Consider the following 20586-nt stretch of genomic DNA (forward strand, 5'->3'; position numbering starts at 1 on the left):
TAGCGCTCTGCCTCCGTTCAGCAAGGACTCCAGTGGTGACTACGCAGGTGGAGGAGCTACCTCGCCATGATGGCCCTGATGTTCCTGTCACTATCCTGTCCCATGAGTGGGCCTGTGTCTCCTCTGCAATTAGAGGTAGAGTCAAGGAGACCACACCCCATTAGAGGGTGCTTTCTCCCTCTCTCTCTCTGGAGAGTGCATGCACCCTCTGGTAATTAGAAGAAAAAAGTATCTTTGGTCACGTGGACAAAATGCTGGTCCACCAAGCACAGCACAGTTTTTCGTGTTAAGCATTTTCTCTTTGTTCATAAGGGCATCTAGAAATAAAGAGATCATAAATAATCGGGGAGGGGGGAGAATTCAGTTTGGAATTTTTCGAATCCTGAAAACCAAGATAAGGTCTTGAAGAATGATAGGAAACTATAGGAAACTAGAACACCATAGTCATTTTTGTAATGGCACTCTGAAAACCTAAAACCTTGGTGCTGTTTTATATCATGTCGAGATATACATATTTCCCGATGAGCTTTTCCTATTGCAAAAATAGGTGAAGAAAGAGCACTCGATTTGGCTTTTCAGGCGCCATCAATACCTCCCGAGGCTTACAGACAAGTGCTGATTGATCTTGTGTTGACTTGCAATTAGTGCCTTGAATTCATCCCTCAGATCAATGTCTTTAAAATTGGCTGTAAGAGGTGGATTTTCAAAGTGATGTATAGGGATTTAATCCCCCGATTCCCATTACTGTAAGAGTGACTAAATCCCCTTGCAGCCAGCCCAAAATTTACCCCCTGCTGTCTCAGAGTGCCAATTAAATAATAAAACCCCAAACCGTGGTCAGATGTAATTAGTTTGAGAATAGAGTTTTATAATTTTCCTCATGCTAAGCAAACAAGTTAACCCCTCTGACGACATATACAGGATAATTTGGACAAAGAAAACATAAATCTTAAGCCTGCGCATTTCTTGTGCCATTCGCTAGGAAGTTGTAATAATGAAAAACTGTGCTTTTATGGAGAATGGGAAAACAAGGAAATAAACTCTGGCTCCAAATATTTGGAAATGCAGGTTTTTTCTCGCCTTTTTTTTTTTTTTTTTTTTTGAATAAACACTTTTAACACTATAGTTGACCCAGGCTTCATCAAAAATGTGTTACTTCTAAAAAATACAATTCTAGTAGGAATGAATTTTAGCTGTGTAGCAGGAAAAGTTATAAAGGAGAAAGGCAGTTATTGGGGCCAGACAGTGGCACAGTAGTAATACAACTGGACTCACATGGGAAAGTCCTGGGTTCACGTCCCAAGACCTCCCTGTTCTTGGCAGGTGTGCATACATATGCTCGTAATCTGTGCTGGCCGAGGCTAAGAGTGGATTGCAGTGTGAAGACTCTGATGGGGTCCTTGCCTCTCTGTCTATGATGGAAGAAATAAACATGTTAAAAAAAAGAAAGTTCTTAAAAGACTGCTATGTGTTTATTAGCCCAAACTACCTCTGAAAGGGTATCAAGCTCTGTGGTCCCCAAAGCAAGCAAAGCCAAGTGCCCTGTCCTGACAGACCATCTTTATGGTGACTCAGAAACACGATTCTATTTTTTTTTTTTTTTCGGAGAGGTTTTTGCTATAGGGTGCGTGCGCTTGCCAGAAAGACAGAGAGACAGAAAATGAGAAATCACCCCCTAGGAGGGATGGCCATGCCGCAACCACTTCTCCTCCATTCTCCTCTCGGGATCTTGGGCATGCGTGTACACATGCCTGGTGTGAGTTTAAGCCACCAGGTCCGGGTCTCAAACAGTGGTTGTGTATGGGAGTCCAGCAACATAGGCATTATGCTAACTTGCTGGTCCCTTAACCACGACTCTATTCTATCACTTTGCTTAGTTTTCCATCTAAGTACTAATCAGGCCCAATCCTGCTTAGCTTCTGAGATCAGATGAGGTAAGGTGCAATCGGGGTGGTATGGCCATAGACCCTCTGCTTGGCTCTTGGAAGCCTCAATAGAACTGAAAGGAACTTTCTGCATTTCTTATCTAGACACATGTGAATTATAAAAGGTGGTGCAGTGGGAAAAGACAAGAGTTATTTGAGTCTAATGATATGGGCTAGAGAAGGTGATGTATTTGTTTTGTTTTTATTGCTGTTTCTGCTTCTTTAGTTCAGTTTGAGGAGCAGAAGATGGGAAAGGGAGGGAGGTAAGAGTAAAAATGAGATGAACAAAAAGCCTTCCCACATAGGGTGACATATCATGCCACTGACCTAATATTCCCATCTTCTTTAGATTAAAATTCTCTTATTTTACTCAACCAAATATTGCAAATGTGACTCTATCGTGTTGGTTTAAGCTGAACAAACCTCACGTACAAGTCAGGGAGCTGACTTGTGTCATTAAAAAACGTAGAGTAGGGATGGCCCATAACCTAGTGGCAAAGGGAGCTGGATCACACAGGGCTGACCACAAGCTGAATTCCAGCTCCAGCTGCTGAAAAGCACAGTGGGCATGTGTGCGTGCATGCCTCGCATCCTGACAGAATGAAGAAATGGAGAAGGGATTGGATGTGGCCATGACCCAGTAGGGGTTGTCCCTTCCTCCTCATGGCGAACACTCCTGTTCTCAAGCAATTGAAAAAACAATTGAGTAAAACAGAGTCTCAGGGTTATTGGTTGAACAAACACCCATGCAGTCATCAATATCAACTTCTCAAGCTTTCTAGTAGGTGTTTTCTGGGGCAATGGTGTGTGTGTGTGTGTGTGTGTGTATACTGGGAAACAGAGAAGACAAGCAGTAAACTATAGTTATAATGAAGAGAAACACATTTTTTTCCATGAAAAATATCAGACTTAGTAAAATGATATTCTGTGGGAGCTATATTCAAAACATTCATAAAACAACAATGTTGCTTCTAAAGAGACTATGAACTAGGAATAGAATACTGATTCAAAGGCATTTTGATTCTTAAGTGTCCTTGTAAAAATATTCATAGAAATTGGTGGACTTTTTTTTTAAACATATAACTCGATTTCTCTCATTTACAACATAAATCATTTAATGTAATATTTGCGACCTTAGAAAGGCAGACATATTTAATCCGAGTCCGTTTATAAATTCCAATTTCACATGGATTAAAAACTGCAGATAAATTAAGTCACAATAATATCCTGTACATGCATTAAGGCTGGTGACTGCTAAAGTCTCTTGGGTATCTACAAACAGGAAATCACACGCAGATTACGGGGTCTGAAGAGTGTCTACGTCATTAAAAAAATCTTGCTTTTTTTCCTTTTTTTGGTGATACAGATTTCAACAGTAACTCTGGAAAACTGTGAAAAATGTTATTTAAAAATATATATGTATATGCTACTGCACAGTTTCAAAGATGTGATTCATAAATAATGTTGGCTGCACGGGTTAATTTTATAACAATTACTGCACTCCCAAGGTGATATGAACACGCAGTGACTTATACTCAATATTAGGCACTAGTAATATCCTTCAGGCGTACTACAGTTTTGTGTTAGCTGTATTGTACATATATATTTTTAAATGTATGTATTTATACAGACTGTGTATATTACGTATGGGGTGTCAGAAATGTACACATCACTGTTATATAATACACACATCATTGTTGTACATACTAGGATAAGTTTTAGTGCAGGAAGTCCCATTGCATTGCATTCTGTGTGTTCAACCTAGTACACAATCTGTCAACTCTTTCTGATGACCTTTTTCCAGCACATTCCTCTTTAGATAGTGGGTCTGCGTTTCTGTTTGCAATTTGGAAGTTTCTAGACACATCTGTCTTAACCAAACCTCTCTCTCCAGGCGCAATTCTGCGCACCAGCCTGATTTGTGTCGAGCACTAACAAATGGCAGACTCTGATCAGGAAGATGTTTGGATTATTCCTGGACTATTCTCTCTCTCAAGGATAATTTTAATGTGAGAAAGAATGGCATCTACTCATGCCATGGAAGCATCAGGTTAGATGGAACTTGTCTTGAACGTCTGAGGAAAGCATATGTCTTCAAATACAAAGAAGTAGTATCAAACATTTTATGTCTAAATGCAAGAGTCTCTGAAAGGCATACGTCCAGCTGTGAGCAGGGTTGTCTCAAGGGGTTGGGAAAACTGAGGGATCTATCTTTTCTACATTTCTGCACTGTTTGAATCTTTACAACGAGCAGGTATGACATTTAAAATCAAAGAACACAAGAAAGACATCTCAACGTGGGAACAGAAAGAAATGAAAGGAGGAAGTTATGAGTGACTTTTCACAAGCAACCATCAGAAGACAGTTCCTTACTGAAATCCTCCACACTGAATCCAAAAGAAACTGCTGCTGCCATGCTCACAGACCAGAGAGAATGAGAGGTGACAGCAGGGACTGCATGCTCTGGTCATCCTATAAGATGACCAGTTTCAAGACGTTTTGTAGGAAACATGTCACCAAAGTGCTGAGAGACATTGCTGGCACAACCAGAGGTCACCTGTTAAATGGGATGCCACAGGGAAGCACATCACATGGATGCCATGACAAAGCCTCCAACTTTAAAGATGGGCGAGCCCAGAAAGTTTCCCTGTCAATTTACGGTTGTCCCCAAGGGTCATTGCTTTATGTGAGTTTGAACATTTCATTGGAATTGATCAAGGGTAAGTAGAACAAAATCTTGGTCCTGCAGAAATCAAAATGATTCAAAATTCATTTAATTTAGATTCAAGTTTCCAACATAGGATGGGATTTGGAACTCTGTCAACAATTAGGTATGGAGCACCTCAGCTGGATGAATGGAAAATGGGAATCATGTTCCTAATTCTGAATGCTTAAAGGCCAAAGACAAATGCAAATCCACAAGCCCTTCACCTGTTCATTTTCAATGAATTTCAGATCACACAATGTTGTCTAATCAGTTGCACAGTCTTGAATTGTTCTTCGAGCTAGGGAGTTAACAGCAATCTAATCTCCTGCCTAGAGCTCGGGCTGACAGAAAATATTAGCATTGCAACCAAACCTTTACAATTATTATTGAAAGTACATTATCAGCATCTATTACAAATATTTTGTACCACTACCACTTTGAAATATTAATTGCTGTAGATATTGTATCACCCGTCTTTCTCAGACCACCCTGGTGCAATTTTGTCAAGTAAGACAACTTGAGGACGTTCTTTTTGTTTTTAAACTCTGGCAATATAAAACTTCTTTTTTTAGGAGTTACTTTCTTTGTACCAATATCTCATATCCAGTATTTCATATTTGACAAGAAGACTTAAATGTAGGTATGACAAGATATCATAAAAGAAACTTCAGACAAAAACTGTAAACGAGATGTAAAAAATGTAAACGTAATAAAAAAAAATAAAAGGAAAAAGAAAAAGAACCACAGGCAAAATGTAAACATACCAAATGCAAAAGGCATAAGCGAGAGGCCATGGTCACTGCTTCCCCAACCAGCAGCAGTCATAGCAGAAGTTGGAAAATATCAAAGCTTGGAAAATATCCCCCAGATTAAAATGGGTCAAAGGCTGGCAGTGGCACTTTCTGCACGATGAGTGAGGAAATCAAATATTGGGTTGTCAGATAAGTCATGGCGTATTTTTGGGGTTTTCTAAGCAAAAAATGCGTCCTGACCTCTCCAACAACTCTAGAGCATTAGGATAGCAAAGCGCTCTCAGCCTGAGAAGAAACAAATGCAGACTCCTAGTGAAAGGACACTAGGACAGGTCCTCATTTGGCCAAGACAGCTTGTAAGACAGCTGCCGTGGAAAGCAAAGACTGGAACATATTGGCCGACAAATGCCGTGTGGCTTTACAGCCACTGAGTCACAGTGGCAGGAAGAAAAATGCGTGTGCCTGGTGGGTTTGTTGTCACAGGTGCAGAAGATTTCCATTCCTAACCGAGCCCCAAATGGCAGCATTGATTTCTGTTAACTTCCAAAGACACCGAGTATTTTTTTTTTTAACCAAATCTCAGTGCCATTTCATATTAGTTGGGGGTGGGGCAGAGAAGGCTTACGGGACCTGACCCATTTGCTTGTAATGTTTTTAGATAATAAAGTCAGATGTGGAGATGGGTAATGGAGGAAGGGCGGGGTGTCTGGTAACATGCAATCTAATAAACTCCTAGTAAACAAAAATAACTGACTTGTTTTCATTATCCAATTACCCATGAATACATACCAATCAAAAAATAATTGGGACACAGTAGATCAATACTGAAAGTCATCAATAGTATAAGAGCTGGGTTCATCTTAACTGGCAGTCGAGCTTTCGATGTGCTGTATTGCACCTGGTTAACTAACCCATGAGATTTTGGTTGGATTTTCTAAGTCATGGTTTAGCACTGGAATAGAAAGCGTGTGCCTGTGATCGTGTGTCTGTATGTGCGTACGTGTGTAAGTGTACTTCCTCCGATCAGGAACTCTTGATCACTCTGTCTAGTTTGGGATTACACAAACTAGACAAAGAAAACGTGTTCTGAAGAGCCGTGTATCTTATACACGCACACGGGCAGCTCCTTATACACGCACACATATAAACACACATGCCCTGGGAAAAGACCACTTTTCAATGCTGAGGGAAGGTTCCGCGCAGTCTGGCCAACGCTGTGGCTGGGGGTTTCAGTAGCACAGTGTCCAGAAACATCGAGCCGTCCGTGGAGCCGAGAGCAGTCCGGCTCAGGGCGTGGTCCCTATGACAGGTGGGCGCTGTTGCGTAGCCAGTGCAGGCCCTGCTGGGAGTACTGGACCAGGTGCTCCATGCTGCTGTGCAGGGTGACAGGGCCCATGAGCAGGTCCAGGTCGTTGAAGAATTCTAGGGGACAAAGAGAGTTGTTCAGAGGGCCACACATGCTAGGCGTGCTACCCCGAGCCAGACCTGAGTGCCTTAGGAAAAACTCTATTTAGGGTCTTACTTAAGTCAAAGATTCTCTGGCCCACCATGTGACTTGAGCTTTCCCTGAACAAAATGAAATCCAAGGCTGAGGAACTCGTCCTATATTCCAAGTAAATAAATAGACGAATTATACCTGCCATTTCTAATTCAAATGAATATTTACTTAGCAAAATGGGGAAAAAATATCCACATCCTCAGACTGCATCTGCCTGGTGCAGTAACGCTTCCCCCCCGAATGTCAATGAGGCCAACTGTGATGTGTGCTGAGCCCTGGGGTGAATTCAAGGGCTGAGGCTCCAGGTACCTGGGGCTCAATCAGAGATGCGTCCTGAGACCTCTCAATTGAGGTTGTTTTCTAGCTTTGGGATATTCTCTGGGCTTGCCCTTTCATTAAATATCTATCATCTATCTATCTATCTATCTATCTATCTATCTATCTATCTATCCATCCATCCATCCATCCATCTATCTATCTATCTATCTATCTATCTATCTATCTATCTATCTATCTATCATCTATCATCTATCATCTTTGAGAGCGATTTCTGCATGTGCACTTGCTGCAGAGACAGAGAGAGACAGAGAGAGAAAGCGAGAAATTACCTCCCTCCCAGGGGGAAGGCCACACCGCAAACCCTTCTGCTCTATTCTCCTGGGATTTGGGGCACGTGTGCCTGAGCCCAGCATGAGTTTCAAGTCTCTGGGTCTAGGACTGGAACTGTGGTTAGCCATGTGGGAGTCAGCACCTTAACCACTCTGCCACCCAGTGGCCCCTCATTAAATACTTATTAGTTACCAAGGTCCTCTGCTAGGTGCTGGGGGCAGAGGCAGAGGAGGGTGCCACGATCAAGGCTGTGTGGGCTCTGCTCCCTCAAAGATCACAGCTAAGTGGCTGACAGAGGCAAACGGATTTGCACGGTTACTCTGCTGTCAGAGGGTCACTGGGTCACACACTTTTTTGAAGGTGCTCACAGTTATGCTGAGTGAAGTCCTGCTGGGGAGGGGAGGGGAGGTCAGGGAAGCTCCAGGCTGCAGATGGCTAGGAGGACAGCCATGGCCAGAGTCCGGGAACAGGCTGGCTGGGGAGTAACTGTGAGTTTGCATTGGACCTGTGGCACTGTGCCCTCTGCTGGGGGACATCTAGCAGGCAGCTGGCAGTGCCATCTGGAGCCTGGCCTCCTCAGGGTCTCCCAAACTGGACATGGATATTTCTACACATTTGTCCCTTCTGTTTTGTCTGCCTGTGACACCCACCCCACCCCATTTCAACCACTCAACTGCTATGTGCTTTTCTTTTTAAAGAAGTTTTTTACAGAACAATCGTTACTCTGATTTTTCAGTACATGAATATCATGTCTAAGATTAAACAGGGCAGTGAGTACAGCTGTCATCTCAATTGCTCGTACCATTATACACCGTCAAAGTTGGTACCCAACTGCAGTAACCAGTCCTTACGTGCTTTCGAAATCCTGTTCCAGGGCCAGCCAGTGGCAAGGTGGTTAACGCAGTTGGATCTCACATGGCCAACTGCACAGCTGATGTCCTGGACCCGGCAGTCCGCAAAACACACTGGGTGCGTGTGTGCCCAGAATCCCAAAGGAGAAGCGGAGGGTAAGAGGCTGCAGTGGGGTCACCCCTCATGAGGGGCACTTTCTCACTTTTTTTCTCTCCAGCACGTGCATGTGCCTTCTGGCAAAATTCAAGAGAAAACCCAAAAACAACAACAAAAATCTTGGCCCATGTGAGCTCTGCTAACGAGCTCTGCCTGCAGGGCTCTGGCCTTTGTGGCTTCCCATTGGACCTGCAAGGCACATCCCCTCTGGGCTGCGTTTAATGACAATCTCGTGCACTCAGAATTCCTCTGTGCCACACATTCCTCGTCCTGTGGCTCGTCCCACGGCTCTGGTCCTCGGAGGCCTGCACCACCACAGGGACATCATTTGAATTTACTGGCTCGAAATCAGATGTGAACTCTCACCCGTTGCTGGAGAAAAAGGAATCACCTGGTGTAATCGTTCAGGAGAAAAATGAACACTACGCATGAATTTTAGAAGAATCTATACCTGTGGACATCCAAATCCTGTTAGGTCATCAGGAAAGTCATGACATATTTTTTTTTTCTTTTTTAATGCAAAAATGTGTCATGACTTTCCCGATGACCCGATACATCCACACCATTCTCCTAAGCACATAATCAGAAACATGGACAATGACTTAAAATTTGCCAGAGAGTACATGGACTCTCCAGAGACAGAGAGAGAGAGAAAGAAAGAGAGAAAAAGGAGAGTGAAAAAGTACCCCCTGGGACCAGTAGATGGCACAATAGTTACACTGCTGGACTCCCAAGTAGTTGACTGTGGTTTGAGTCCCGGACATGGCGGCTTAAAACTCAAGCCCGGCGTTACGCGTGCGAGCCCAAAATCCCGTGAGAAGAATGGAGGAGAAGGGATTGCTGTGTGGCTATCCTCCCTGGGGGGCGATTTCTTTCTTTCTGTCTCTCCATCAAGCACATGCGCCTTATAGCAAAAAATCTTTCTTTAAAAAACAAAACAAAACAAACAAAACCCCACCAACCCTGAGGAATGATCATGCTATAATCCTTTCTCAGTTTCTCCCTCCTTTTAGAATTTCGGGCACACACACATTGCCAGGACCAGGACTTGCACCTCACAGTAAGTTACGAGGGTTACAGATGTCTTGACCACCATGCCACAGGCTGGCCCGAAAGCTTTTGCTTTCAACATTATTTGTCACAGGGAAAACAACTAGAAGTAACCTTAATGTCTGACAAGAAGGAATGAGCTGCGAAATATGACACTTTAATTATATTATGTTAGTATTACCAAACCATCATAAAAGGCCAGCTGGTTGGTTGGCCAGCCGGCGGGCAGGCCCTTCCTTCCTTCCTTCCTTCCTTCCTTCCTTCCTTCCTTCCTTCCTTCCTTCCTTCCTTCCCTCCCTCCCTCCCTCTTTCTTTCCTTCTTTCTTTCTTTCTCTCTCTCTCTCTCTCTTTCTTTCTTCTTTCTTTCTTTCTTTCTTTCTTTCTTTCTTTCTCTCTCTCTCTCTCTTTCTCTCTTTCTTTTTTGTAGAGGATTTTGCTTTAGGGTACATGTGCTTGCTGGAGAAAAAGAGACAATAAGAGGGAAAGTGAAAAATCAACCCTTGGGGGATGGCCACACCACAATCTCTCTTCCTCCATTCTCTTCCCAGGATCTTGGGCACATGTACACATACGAGTGCCTGGTAAAGGGTATTTTTGAACTAGTTAGTAACATGAGCAAATGCACGATATAATGCTAAATGAAAAGAAGATAGGCTGTAACAGTGGACATATGCAATGATCATATTTTTGTATGACTGGTATGTTTGGAGGAGAAAGAGGAGAAGAAACTGGTAAATGTTAACACTAGTTATTTCTTGGTGGTAAGATAACTGATGATTTAAAAATCTTTTTTCTCTATAGGTTTTTAGACTTCACGGTAAGTGTGCATTACTTTTATAATGAGGGAAAATAAACATTATTTAACAAATATAAAGCTTAGGACCAGCAGATGGCATAATGGTTACGTCATTGGCCTCCCACATAGTTGACTGCGGTTTGCGTCCCGGATCTAATAGCTTAAAACTCACTCCAAGTGCATGTGTGCCCCAAATCGTGAGACTGGAGGAGAAGGGACTGTGGTGTGACCATCACCCCAGGGGGTGATTTCTCATTTTATGTCTCTCCAGTGAGCGTATGGGCCCCATAGCAAAAATCTCTCTAGAAAAAGAAAATCTACCTCTATCTATCTATCTATCTATCTATCTATCTATCTATCTATCTATCATCTATCTTATTGCTACTTGTAAAACACCCTCTTGAGTTGTAAGCAGCTGGCACTTAAAGAGCTAGCAATATTCTTATTCATTAATGAAATTTACTCATTCATTAATTCACTCAATGTTTTAGAGACCCACCTTTATTCTAAGCACTGGCTAGGTCTTAGAAGTACAAAGTAAAATAAAATATAATCTCCACCTTCCAGGGGCTCACTTTCTACAGGGAAATACACGTGTGTATCTCTGTCTCTGTGTAGTAAGGGAGGAGGGGAGAACACGTGTGCATCTCTGTCTCTGTGTATCTCCTAGCCACCTCACACCATCGTCCACAGTAAGGGAGGAGGGGAGAACACGTGTGTATCTCTGTCTCTGTGTATCTCTGTCTCTGTGTATCTCCTCGCCATCTCACACCATCGTCCACAGTAAGGGGGAAGGGGAGACAGGCATAAGAGGCCTTGAGTGAAGAGAGAGGTCAGGAGAGGCTTCACGCAGCAGGTGACAGCTCCTGGCATCTCTCCCCCAGTGAACCCCAGAACAGGTGGGCCAGGGCCAGGCCCCCCGGGGCAGAGCCCTCACCTCTGTTTTCTTTGGCCAGGCTGTCGGCCATCTCCCAGTAGTCGTAGCTGTGGAGGATGCTGTTGGTGATGCTGACGTGATTGGCCGCCATCTGGTGGATGCGCTGCGGGATGCTGACGATGGGTGACGGGGACAGGGCGCTGGTGTTGGAGAGGCTGCCCTGAGACCCCACGGAGCTGGTGGGAGAGGGGTTGGGAGACATGGGGGATGGGGTTCCAGTGCTCCTGGAAAGGGAGAGGCAGAAAAACCAGAGAGGAGAGGTCGGGACGCGGTGAGGCGGGGCAGCAGCTCAGGGCACAGAAAGCGTCATGCAAGTCTGGCTTACGGCGTTTACTTTGGAAAAGCGAACTTACTTTCCACTGGCCCCCCATGGCGACGGGGCTTGGGCAGCTTTAGATGAATTCTGCAAGAAAATAAGAGCGTTGACAGTGAGTGCCACCTGCCTCGGGCTAAACAGCTGGCCTTGGATACAAGTCCTGGGGTAACGGCAGACGGGGCAGATCGGACGCACTCATAGAAACTGGGTCTACAGAGTCGCAATCCCAAGGCTGTCTGCTCCTTCTTGGGATGCCGGTCCAGGGCAGGCGCCTGACTTCCTGGGTCCCACAGTAGGCTAAGTTGAAGGGCCTGTCTTACGCTCTGCATTTTAATTTATGTACAGATTTTAGGTACCAAATTAAATCATAACCCTAAAGCCCTATTAAATCCTGAATTGGCCTGATTTTTTTTCATCATAAATTAGTCTAATTTTTCTGAAAGGGAACAAAGAGCTGGAACTCACCTCTCCCTTGTGAATACTTTATTTTTAAACGTAAGAATTGTCTGCAGAAACCATTGACATGCATTTACTTAATGTCTGAAAATATATAGGACATTGAATTCTATCATTCATTCATTCATTCATTTAGCTATAGGGCACATGCACTTGCTGGAGAGAGAGAGAGAGCGAGAGAGCGAGAGAGCGAGACAGAGAGAGACAGAGAGAGAGAGAAGGAAATGAGAAATAATCCCCCCCTGGGGGAGGGGGTTAGCCACACCAAAAACCCTTCTTCATTCTTCTTTTGGGATTTTGGACACACATGTACATGAGCCTGGTGTGATTTTTCAAGCTGCCGGGTCCAGGACTAGAACTGTGGTTGGCCATGTGGGAGTCTAGCACCTTAACCACCACACTACCTGCTGGGTTCTTAAATTCTACTGTTTTAACTTAGGAAGTTGAAAACTATTTATCTTTTTAAAGGAAGCTGCTCTTGATAGTCCTAAAAATATTTGTAACATATATTTCCTTAACAGACAGGGAATTGAAAGTCCTGATTTGTCTGAATATTCTGATTTACGGTGTTGTGGTGCATAAGCCAGTCGTCTGCATCAGGCATTTAAACAAGTTTTGCCTTCAGCAGGGCTAGATGCACAGGTAGATGTCCCTCAGACAGAAAGACGCCTATAGGATTGTTAAGGAGGAAAAAGGGTCTTTGGGACACTGATGTGAATTTCCCTTTTCAGAGAGAAGAAAATAGCCCAGCCTGGTTCCTCAGAGACTGTGGATTTCTTCTGGTTAAAAGGAACTTTATAAAGTAGTGACCGTTCTTTTCAGTTTTAGTGCCACGATGATCAAAATCTCAAGACACGGCCTGACAGGACTCAGAGGCACTTCAGCAATGGCAAGGTGCACGCACAGGACCGACTTGCAAACCATGCCACATGGACCTGTCTTGGGGCATGAGACTACTTCCACGGAGAACGTTAGACAGAAAACCCTTGGCTCTCCTTTTTTCTTATGAATGGGGTAAGAGAAAGAGAGAGGGGGATTTTCGACAGGGTCTCACTATGCAGTGATTCCCTGCCCCTAGCATTATAGGTGTGCCTGGCTTGTTCAGGGAGGTCTAGGAGCCAAACCCGGGCCTCTCGTGCACCCCCCGCCTTGCACAGTGGCACCCTACTGCCTGCGCCACTTTAGGTGGGCCAGAAAACCCCTTTTCTAACCCAAAGCCAATTTTATAATGAAGTGCTGAATATTTTACGTAATTTGTTGAATGCTGTACTGAAAACGAAAAATGGAATGGCTGTATGAGTATTCCATGTATGGTTGTCTACTGAATGGATACTGCATTCTTTTTTTAAAAAAATATTTAATTTCATCTGTTATTATTTTCTAAATTTGACCAGAGAGATACAGAGAAAGAGAGAAATGGAAAGTGAGAGAGCAAGTCACCAGGTCTGGGACTCAAACTGTGGTCGACCAAGTGGGAGTCCAGTGCCTTAACTATCATGCCACCTGCTGGCCCCCTGGATATTGCATTCTTACCACTGTAAAATTTCAAAATCCTAAATGGGTGACTGGCCTCGTGGTCTGTTAGGTGGTTGGGGGGGCCAAATCTCACGTGGTCCATCACATGGTTTGAATATCAGCCCTAGGCTTGGGAAATACACCAGGCACAGGTGAATATGTGCCCAAGATCCTGACAGGGTGGAGAAATGGAGAAGGGACTGTGGCCTGATCATGTCCCGTTAAAGGGTCCTTTCTCTGTCACCCCGTGTCTGTCTCTGTCACTCTCTGTTGAGTGCACATGCCTACTGGCAAATTAAAAAAAGAAAAGAAAAATTGTAACTGGGACCATTGTAAGTCTGGTACTATTTATATTTGAAATTCACTGAGAGAGATTTTAAATGTTCCCACTGCGAAAATGATGAGCACGTGAAGTGATGGATGTGGTAATTATCTTAATTTAATCATCCCGCTATATATAAATAAATATATATATATATATACACACACACACACACATATATACACGTATATATACACATATATATACACACACACATATAAATCATAAATACCTATTGAAATACATGAATAAAATTGTGTCTACTCTGGTGAAGTCTCTCATTTCTTCAGAATCATTTTGAATATGATGCTAGCTTCAGCTTGGTGCTTATTAAATGAAAGAGAGATCTAATTGTTCTCAACATTTTCTATTCCATATAACCCTAGTGAAATCTACTTGTATCTTGTTTCATAAGATCAGACAAAATAAAATGTTAAGCACAGAAGTTCCAAGTGTAGAAAATTACTTTTTATGCCTTTTGGGAGGATGTCTAAATGAGAAAATGTACTTCTGTTTAAAAATGGATGGATTTTTTTTTTTTTTTTTTTTTTTTTTTAAAAGGAGCATCCCGCTATATATAAATAAATATATATATATATATACACACACACACACGCATACACACACATATCAAAACATTACATTATACACCATCAATATACATAATTTATCATTGGTCAATTAAAAAAATTAAAGACAGCCTTTGATTAAGAGTAAATGCCAGTAATCCCCAGAGTGGAAAGTGGCTTTCAGGCTGTGTGTTCAGTGTGCATATTCACGGGGACTTCTTATATCCCTCCCATGCTCTGTTGTAACCTCTCGAGGCTCTTAGAATTCAGTTTCTTTCTTATTCAAGCATTTTTCTGGGCTGTAATACTCTCTTCAATGTAAGCTCTCAGATTCTGAATTTCTGAAAACTCCTGATCTCGGTGTTAGGTTTTCAAAATAAAGGAAGGGCTCCGAGCCGGCTCTGCCTTTGTGCCACGGACGGTCAAAGGCCAACACAGCTGTCCCCCTGGCTCTGTATCTGGTTACTCTGCACAGCTGGGGGGAGGCGGGATGCTGGACCTGGGCCAAAGGACCCCCGGCAGAGCCTGGTCATCAGAGACAACCTGTACAGGTAGAAGCTGGAGGAGAGGACCTGCGGGCGGTTATCTGACAGAGCGCTGGTGAAGGCAGAGACGGCGCCATTCTTGTTCCTACGAATAGACAAGAGGCCTGGAAATCACAAGTGATTTAGTAACTGAAGGTCCGCTTCACAACGGTACCTCAGAGAGGTATTTTTTTATTTTTTTATTCTCCCAGGGAAAATAAGTTCATGTTCTAAGTAAAATTTGGCAGGATTTATAACTTTGTCTAGCTACATACATTGTTATCTAGTGCCTCTGAGTTTCAGCAAGCCGTTTCTTACTGTTTCAAATAATACCTTTATTAAAAATTAAATTAGCTACTAGAGACTAGCTAAGAGGAAACAGCTTTTAGCAGTTATTTCTAAGGGAAAAAAAGCTCTAAGTGAACAGAGAAATTTATGTTAGCTATAAAGGTGAATTTCCTAGAACACTGGAATGAGTAACTGGATCTTCTTTCTCCTGAGGTCATAAAAATACTGGAAGGCAGGGATAAATCAGATGGGCTCTCAAGGGCCATTCTCTGATCCTGAAAGCTACGAGGGCATCCTAAATGGAGTCAGTCTGGAGAACAGGGGTGACCTGGATCAGCCTCAGGACAACGGCTTCTACACGGCCGCTCTAAAAGGTCCTTAACGGGAGCCATGTGGGGACAGGGACAGTGTTGTTCAGTAGCCAGACAGTACCTTAAAATAGTCAATGAGCGCTTTGGAGTACTTGACGGCGTGGTCCCTTTTGAGTCGAAACATCCGCCAGTACAGGAGGGCGAGGCATCGGTAGCTGCAGCAGGAAGACAAACGCAGCGAAATGACTGTCCCTTACGGACGAGACTTAAGAAAAAACCTTGTTCTGAGGCACTCAGTATTTAGACCACGTCTAGATGTCTAAAATCTTTGTGTATGCACATCTATATCTGTGCGTGTCTCACATTCCTTTTGTCTAAAATATATGCTTCGAGATTTCAAGGAGGTGCTCCATAAATGTATTTCCCAGTAGATCAATATTTACAGAATTAGCTTTACAGCGTCTCGGTTGGGTAACAGGGGCGGGCCGCTTGCTTCGTCCACCACTAGAGGGCAGTCTCTCTCCATGAGAGGCGGGAGGGAACCCGGGCAAAGCTTCCTGGCTCCCCGGGTGAGCTGCAGGCTTTGCAGCTGGTAATAGCCCTCCCACCGTCTTTACTTGCTTGGCTTTCTAATTATTTTACTGGACTATAACTAGTTCAAATCAAGCAACAAATATGAATGTGCTTTTATTAACAATGAACACCCTAATTTTTATTGCTTTCTGTACTATTTTGTATACTTATTTACATAGCAGTATTCTTACATAATATTATTAACTGTCAGTAACTTATTACTCCAATATTTAACATTTGTAAGAGTACAGAAAGACTTTCCTGAGACTTGTCCTCTCTTCCTTGGTGCTCTTCACTTGCGTTAGAATTATTTGCTAACTCGGATCCGGAGTTGACGTGCCAGGCTGTCAACACACCAAACACAGCTCGGCAGTCTGCACTCAGCACACCTAACGCCCGGTGCTGTGATGCCGTGGGACAGCCCAAGACCTCTCTTTCATGTACGTCACGGTTGTGTTTGGACTCAATTCTCTAACGTGAAGCTGAGGTCCCAGAGTAGAATATAAACGTTTGGACAGAAAAAAAACGTCGCATCCCTTTTACAGGAGAGACCCACAGAAAGGCACCCTATGATTTGGGGAGAGAGGTGAGGTGTCCTGAGGAGACACGAAGGGGAAAATCACTAGTATTAGACAATCCTTATTACTGTCAACGTCAGAATATAGATTGGTTACCATTTTGAAATAAATGATTGTATTATCAAAGAATACTGAACTGCTCCTCAGCTTAGTATGTTTGGAGAACTTTAGTGATTCTCATTTCATTTTTAATAGTTTTGCCAGAGGGCATGTATGTGCACTTGTCAGAGAGAAATGGAGACAGAGCGAAGCTGGCCGCTTCCCATGGGGCGTGGTCATGCTGCAATCCCTTCTCTTGCATTTCTCCATTTTGGCACACACCTGGCATGTTTTTCAAGCTGTGGGGGCTGGCATTCGAACCTGATGGGCAGTCATTTGGGATCTAGCTCCCTTCACCACCAGGTCATGGGGCTGGCCCAGTGTAATCACACATGTAAACGGAAGAAAAATTCCAGGCAGCACAATTTGCATCCAAATGACTAAAACACAGACCTATCTGTTTTTAACACACACACACAGAGGCATATAGGAAAAAAAAATTATCCTTGTGTAAACAACCTGCAGACTTGGAGCCACAGTGAGCTCAGTTTAGCAGGGCAGGGTAGCGAGAAGTGGTCTGACCTCTCCCTGGGTTCGAACTGCGCAGGCCCGTGCAGGTGAGAGGTGTTAGGAAAACGCCATACAGGTCAGAGCACCGGGACAAGGCTCGGGGCTGAGGATTCTATTCTAGGTTGAGGTGAGGCACTCACCATAACGCAGCCAGCTGTTTGTCTTCTGGTGTGGCATTAGGGCCTGAGTGAGTTTTTAGTCTCATCGCATACCTAACAGATTAGGGAAAAAAGAAAAATGGGAAACAAATGAGGAAAAAAGCTTTCTTTTTAACAACACTCCCTTTTCTGTGACAGTAATTCTCTCTGCCCGACGTGTAAGTTTTTCCTAGCACTTGGACAAGTCCTTCTTCAAAGCTAGCGACACTGCTCATCTCTCCCAAGCGTACAGCTCCGGGATGGCTGGTGTGAAATGCCTTTTATGGTGCCTGGCTCTGCTCTGCTCTTCAGCGATACGAGTTCCAATACTGAAGATGGTTGAGCGGGATCCCAGCTCCCCAACTCTGCACGTACACAACAACGCTGCCTGTTTTCCCCAATTCTGATTTACGGCTGAGCGGCTGGTAGATGGCCCAAGTTCAACCCTTCCGGGCTGACCTCCAAAGAGTTTTCATCCCCGGTACTCAGGGGAACGCTGACGTTTACCCCTTCTTCTTCATTATGTCTCTCTGACTTTGACAGTAGTGGAAGTGCCCCGGGTACATTTTTAATCTATCTTTGCTTCCCCACACAAGTGCTGTGAGAAACTAGTGGCTTTTATGGACTGCACTGCATTCCATTTATCCCTCGAAACCAGGGAGGCCACGACCATCACTTTCTGCCCATAGCATACTAAGTTAAATGCAGAGCTGAAGCAGTGCAAATATGCCATGGTCAGGGAGTCCTAGGTTCACTTCCCAGCTCAGCTACTTCTTAGTCATGAGAGCTGAGATAAAGGTATAACGTTTTTAAGCCTCCACTTCTTCATCTGTAAAATAAGGCTGATACTGCCGATCACGTGGCATTGTTGGAAAGATTAAACCAGATGGCGCTTGGCATGGCAGGCTGGCTCCCAGGACACTGCCTAAGGATGGACACTGTATCATCACACCATCTCCACAACGAGCAGATCTGGAGGGTTCCTGACTGTATATCTAGCCATGGTTTTTTGTTTTTTATTTTTTTTATTTTTTGAGAGGTTTTTGCTATAGGGTGCATGCGCTTGCTAGCCAGACAGAAAGAGGCAGAGAGACAGAAAGTGAGAGATCACCCCCCAGAAGGGATGGCCATGCCACAATCCCTTCTCCTCCATTCTCCTCTCGGGATCTTGGGCATGCACACACATGCGCCCAGCTTGAGTTTTAAGCCACCGGGTCTGGGACACGAACTGCGGTCGACTACATGGGAGTCCAGTGACATAGCCATTATGTTAACTGTTGGTCCCACAGCCACAGTTTTCATAGTGGTCGCCCTGAACATTATAATAGACATAATACGACTCATCATGAGTTACTGGTATCAACATTTCATCACTTTTATAACAGAGTGTGCTAGAGAGACAGAGGAACGTCCTCCATAGGGTCTCACCATGCAGAGATCTCCTTTCCCCAGCCTGTCTGGTTCTTGGGCACCTCCGAGTGCCCAGCATATTTTCAGGCTAACTCAGGGATCTGAACCCACAAGAGCCACATGGCTTCTGACACTGCAGTCCATTAAGCTACAACTGTACTCACTTTGAGTGAAGTGTAGAAGCCTGACTTCCATTTAGGTGCCTTTACCTTCCCCATTTAAAAAATTACTTCATTGGGACCAGCAGATGGTGTAACGGTTATGTTGCTGGACTCCCACATGGCTGACCATGGTTTGAGTCCTGGACGTGGAGGCTTAAGACTCATGCTCTCTCTGTGTGTGTGTGTGTGTGTGTGTGTGTGTGTGTGTACCCAAAATCCCAAAAGGAGAATGGAGAAGAAGGGATTGCAGTGTAGCCATGCCCCCTGGGGACATGCCCCTCGCTTTCTCCCTGTCTCTCTGGCAAGTACACACACTCTACAGAAAAAAAATCTCTAAAAAAAAAAAAATTACTTTATTAATGGCACAGGGGGAGAAAGAGGGAGAGAGGGAGAGAGTCAGGGACCCACAACAGGGTTTTGACTCACCATAATCCTCCCTCCAGCCTTCCAGACAGCCAGGATCATGGCACACCTGGCTTATTCAGGCCGACCCAGAATTGGAACCTTGGGCCTTTCCACATGGCTCTGGCATTGCTCAGTGGCGCCTGACCACTTGTGCCTCCACGGCCGGGCCCTTTCTCCACCTTTAAACATTGCCCGAAGTACCGGAAGGAGGTATAACTTCTGCTTCTATCATCATACGTGATTTACAGAACGCATGAGGAACGACTTGTTGAATGTATTTATAGTTCTTTCCTCCTTTTCAATGTGCCAAGATGCCTTCTTTAGTCATTTCTTTCTGTTTGAGCAGCTTCCATTAGCCAACAAAACAAATACTTTGTTTTCTTTAGACTGGAAATAGCTTTATTTCCCTTTATCCCCACAGAATAGTTTTATTAAAAACAGAATTTACAACTTGATAGTTCTTTCAGCACTTGAAAAACGTCATGACACTCCATTCTGGCAGCTGTGGCTTCAGATGGGAAGTCTGTTGGTCCCTTGCAGGTAATGTGTCATTTATCTCTGGCTGCTTTTGAGACTATTCTTTTGTTTTTAGTTTTTGAAAATAATATTATGCTGTGTTTTTGCCATTTATTTGCTTGGGTTTATCCTATTTGAGTTTTCCTTAGCTTCTTAAATCTGTAGGTTTCTTTGTCCACATTTGGCAAGTTTCAGTCATTACCTCTTCAAATATTCTTCTAGTCCCACCCTCCTTTCCCCTCCTTCTGGAACTTCAATGATACAACTGTTAGGTCTCCTGTTACTGTGCTTGAACCTCTATCTAGCCATCTATCTGTCTGTCTGTCTCTCCGTCCATCAATCCAGTCTATGTCATCTCCTGGTGGGGGGCGGTGGCCACACTGCAATCTCCTCTCCTCCATTCTCTTCCTGGGATGTTGGGCATGCATGCACATGTGCCTAGCATGGTTTTTCAAGCCACGGGGTCTGAGACTCGAACTGTGGTCAGCCATGCGGGAGTCTAGTGCCTCAACTATTATGCCACCTACTGGCCACTATTTTATTCCATTTTAAAGATGGGGTCTTGTGTGCTGTGACCCTCCCTGCCGCAGCCTCCAGGCTGGACCACGTGTGCG

General features: G+C 44.0%; 1 protein-coding gene across 1 annotated transcript in view; it reads right to left on the reverse strand.

Annotated features, from left to right (window-relative positions):
- Nucleotides 1-1783: 1783 nt before the first annotated feature.
- Nucleotides 1784-20586, reverse strand: part of AFF3 (ALF transcription elongation factor 3) — a 531321-nt gene continuing 512518 nt past the window's right edge. The window contains 5 exon segments of the mRNA XM_027767542.1: nt 1784-6806; nt 11283-11506; nt 11636-11685; nt 15705-15798; nt 17484-17555. Coding sequence (XP_027623343.1) covers nt 6685-6806; nt 11283-11506; nt 11636-11685; nt 15705-15798; nt 17484-17555 — 562 coding nt within the window. The 3' untranslated portion in view covers nt 1784-6684.

This window comes from Tupaia chinensis, unplaced genomic scaffold (genome assembly GCF_000334495.1).
Source record: "Tupaia chinensis unplaced genomic scaffold, TupChi_1.0 Scaffold144276_1, whole genome shotgun sequence".
NCBI lineage: Eukaryota > Metazoa > Chordata > Mammalia > Scandentia > Tupaiidae > Tupaia > Tupaia belangeri.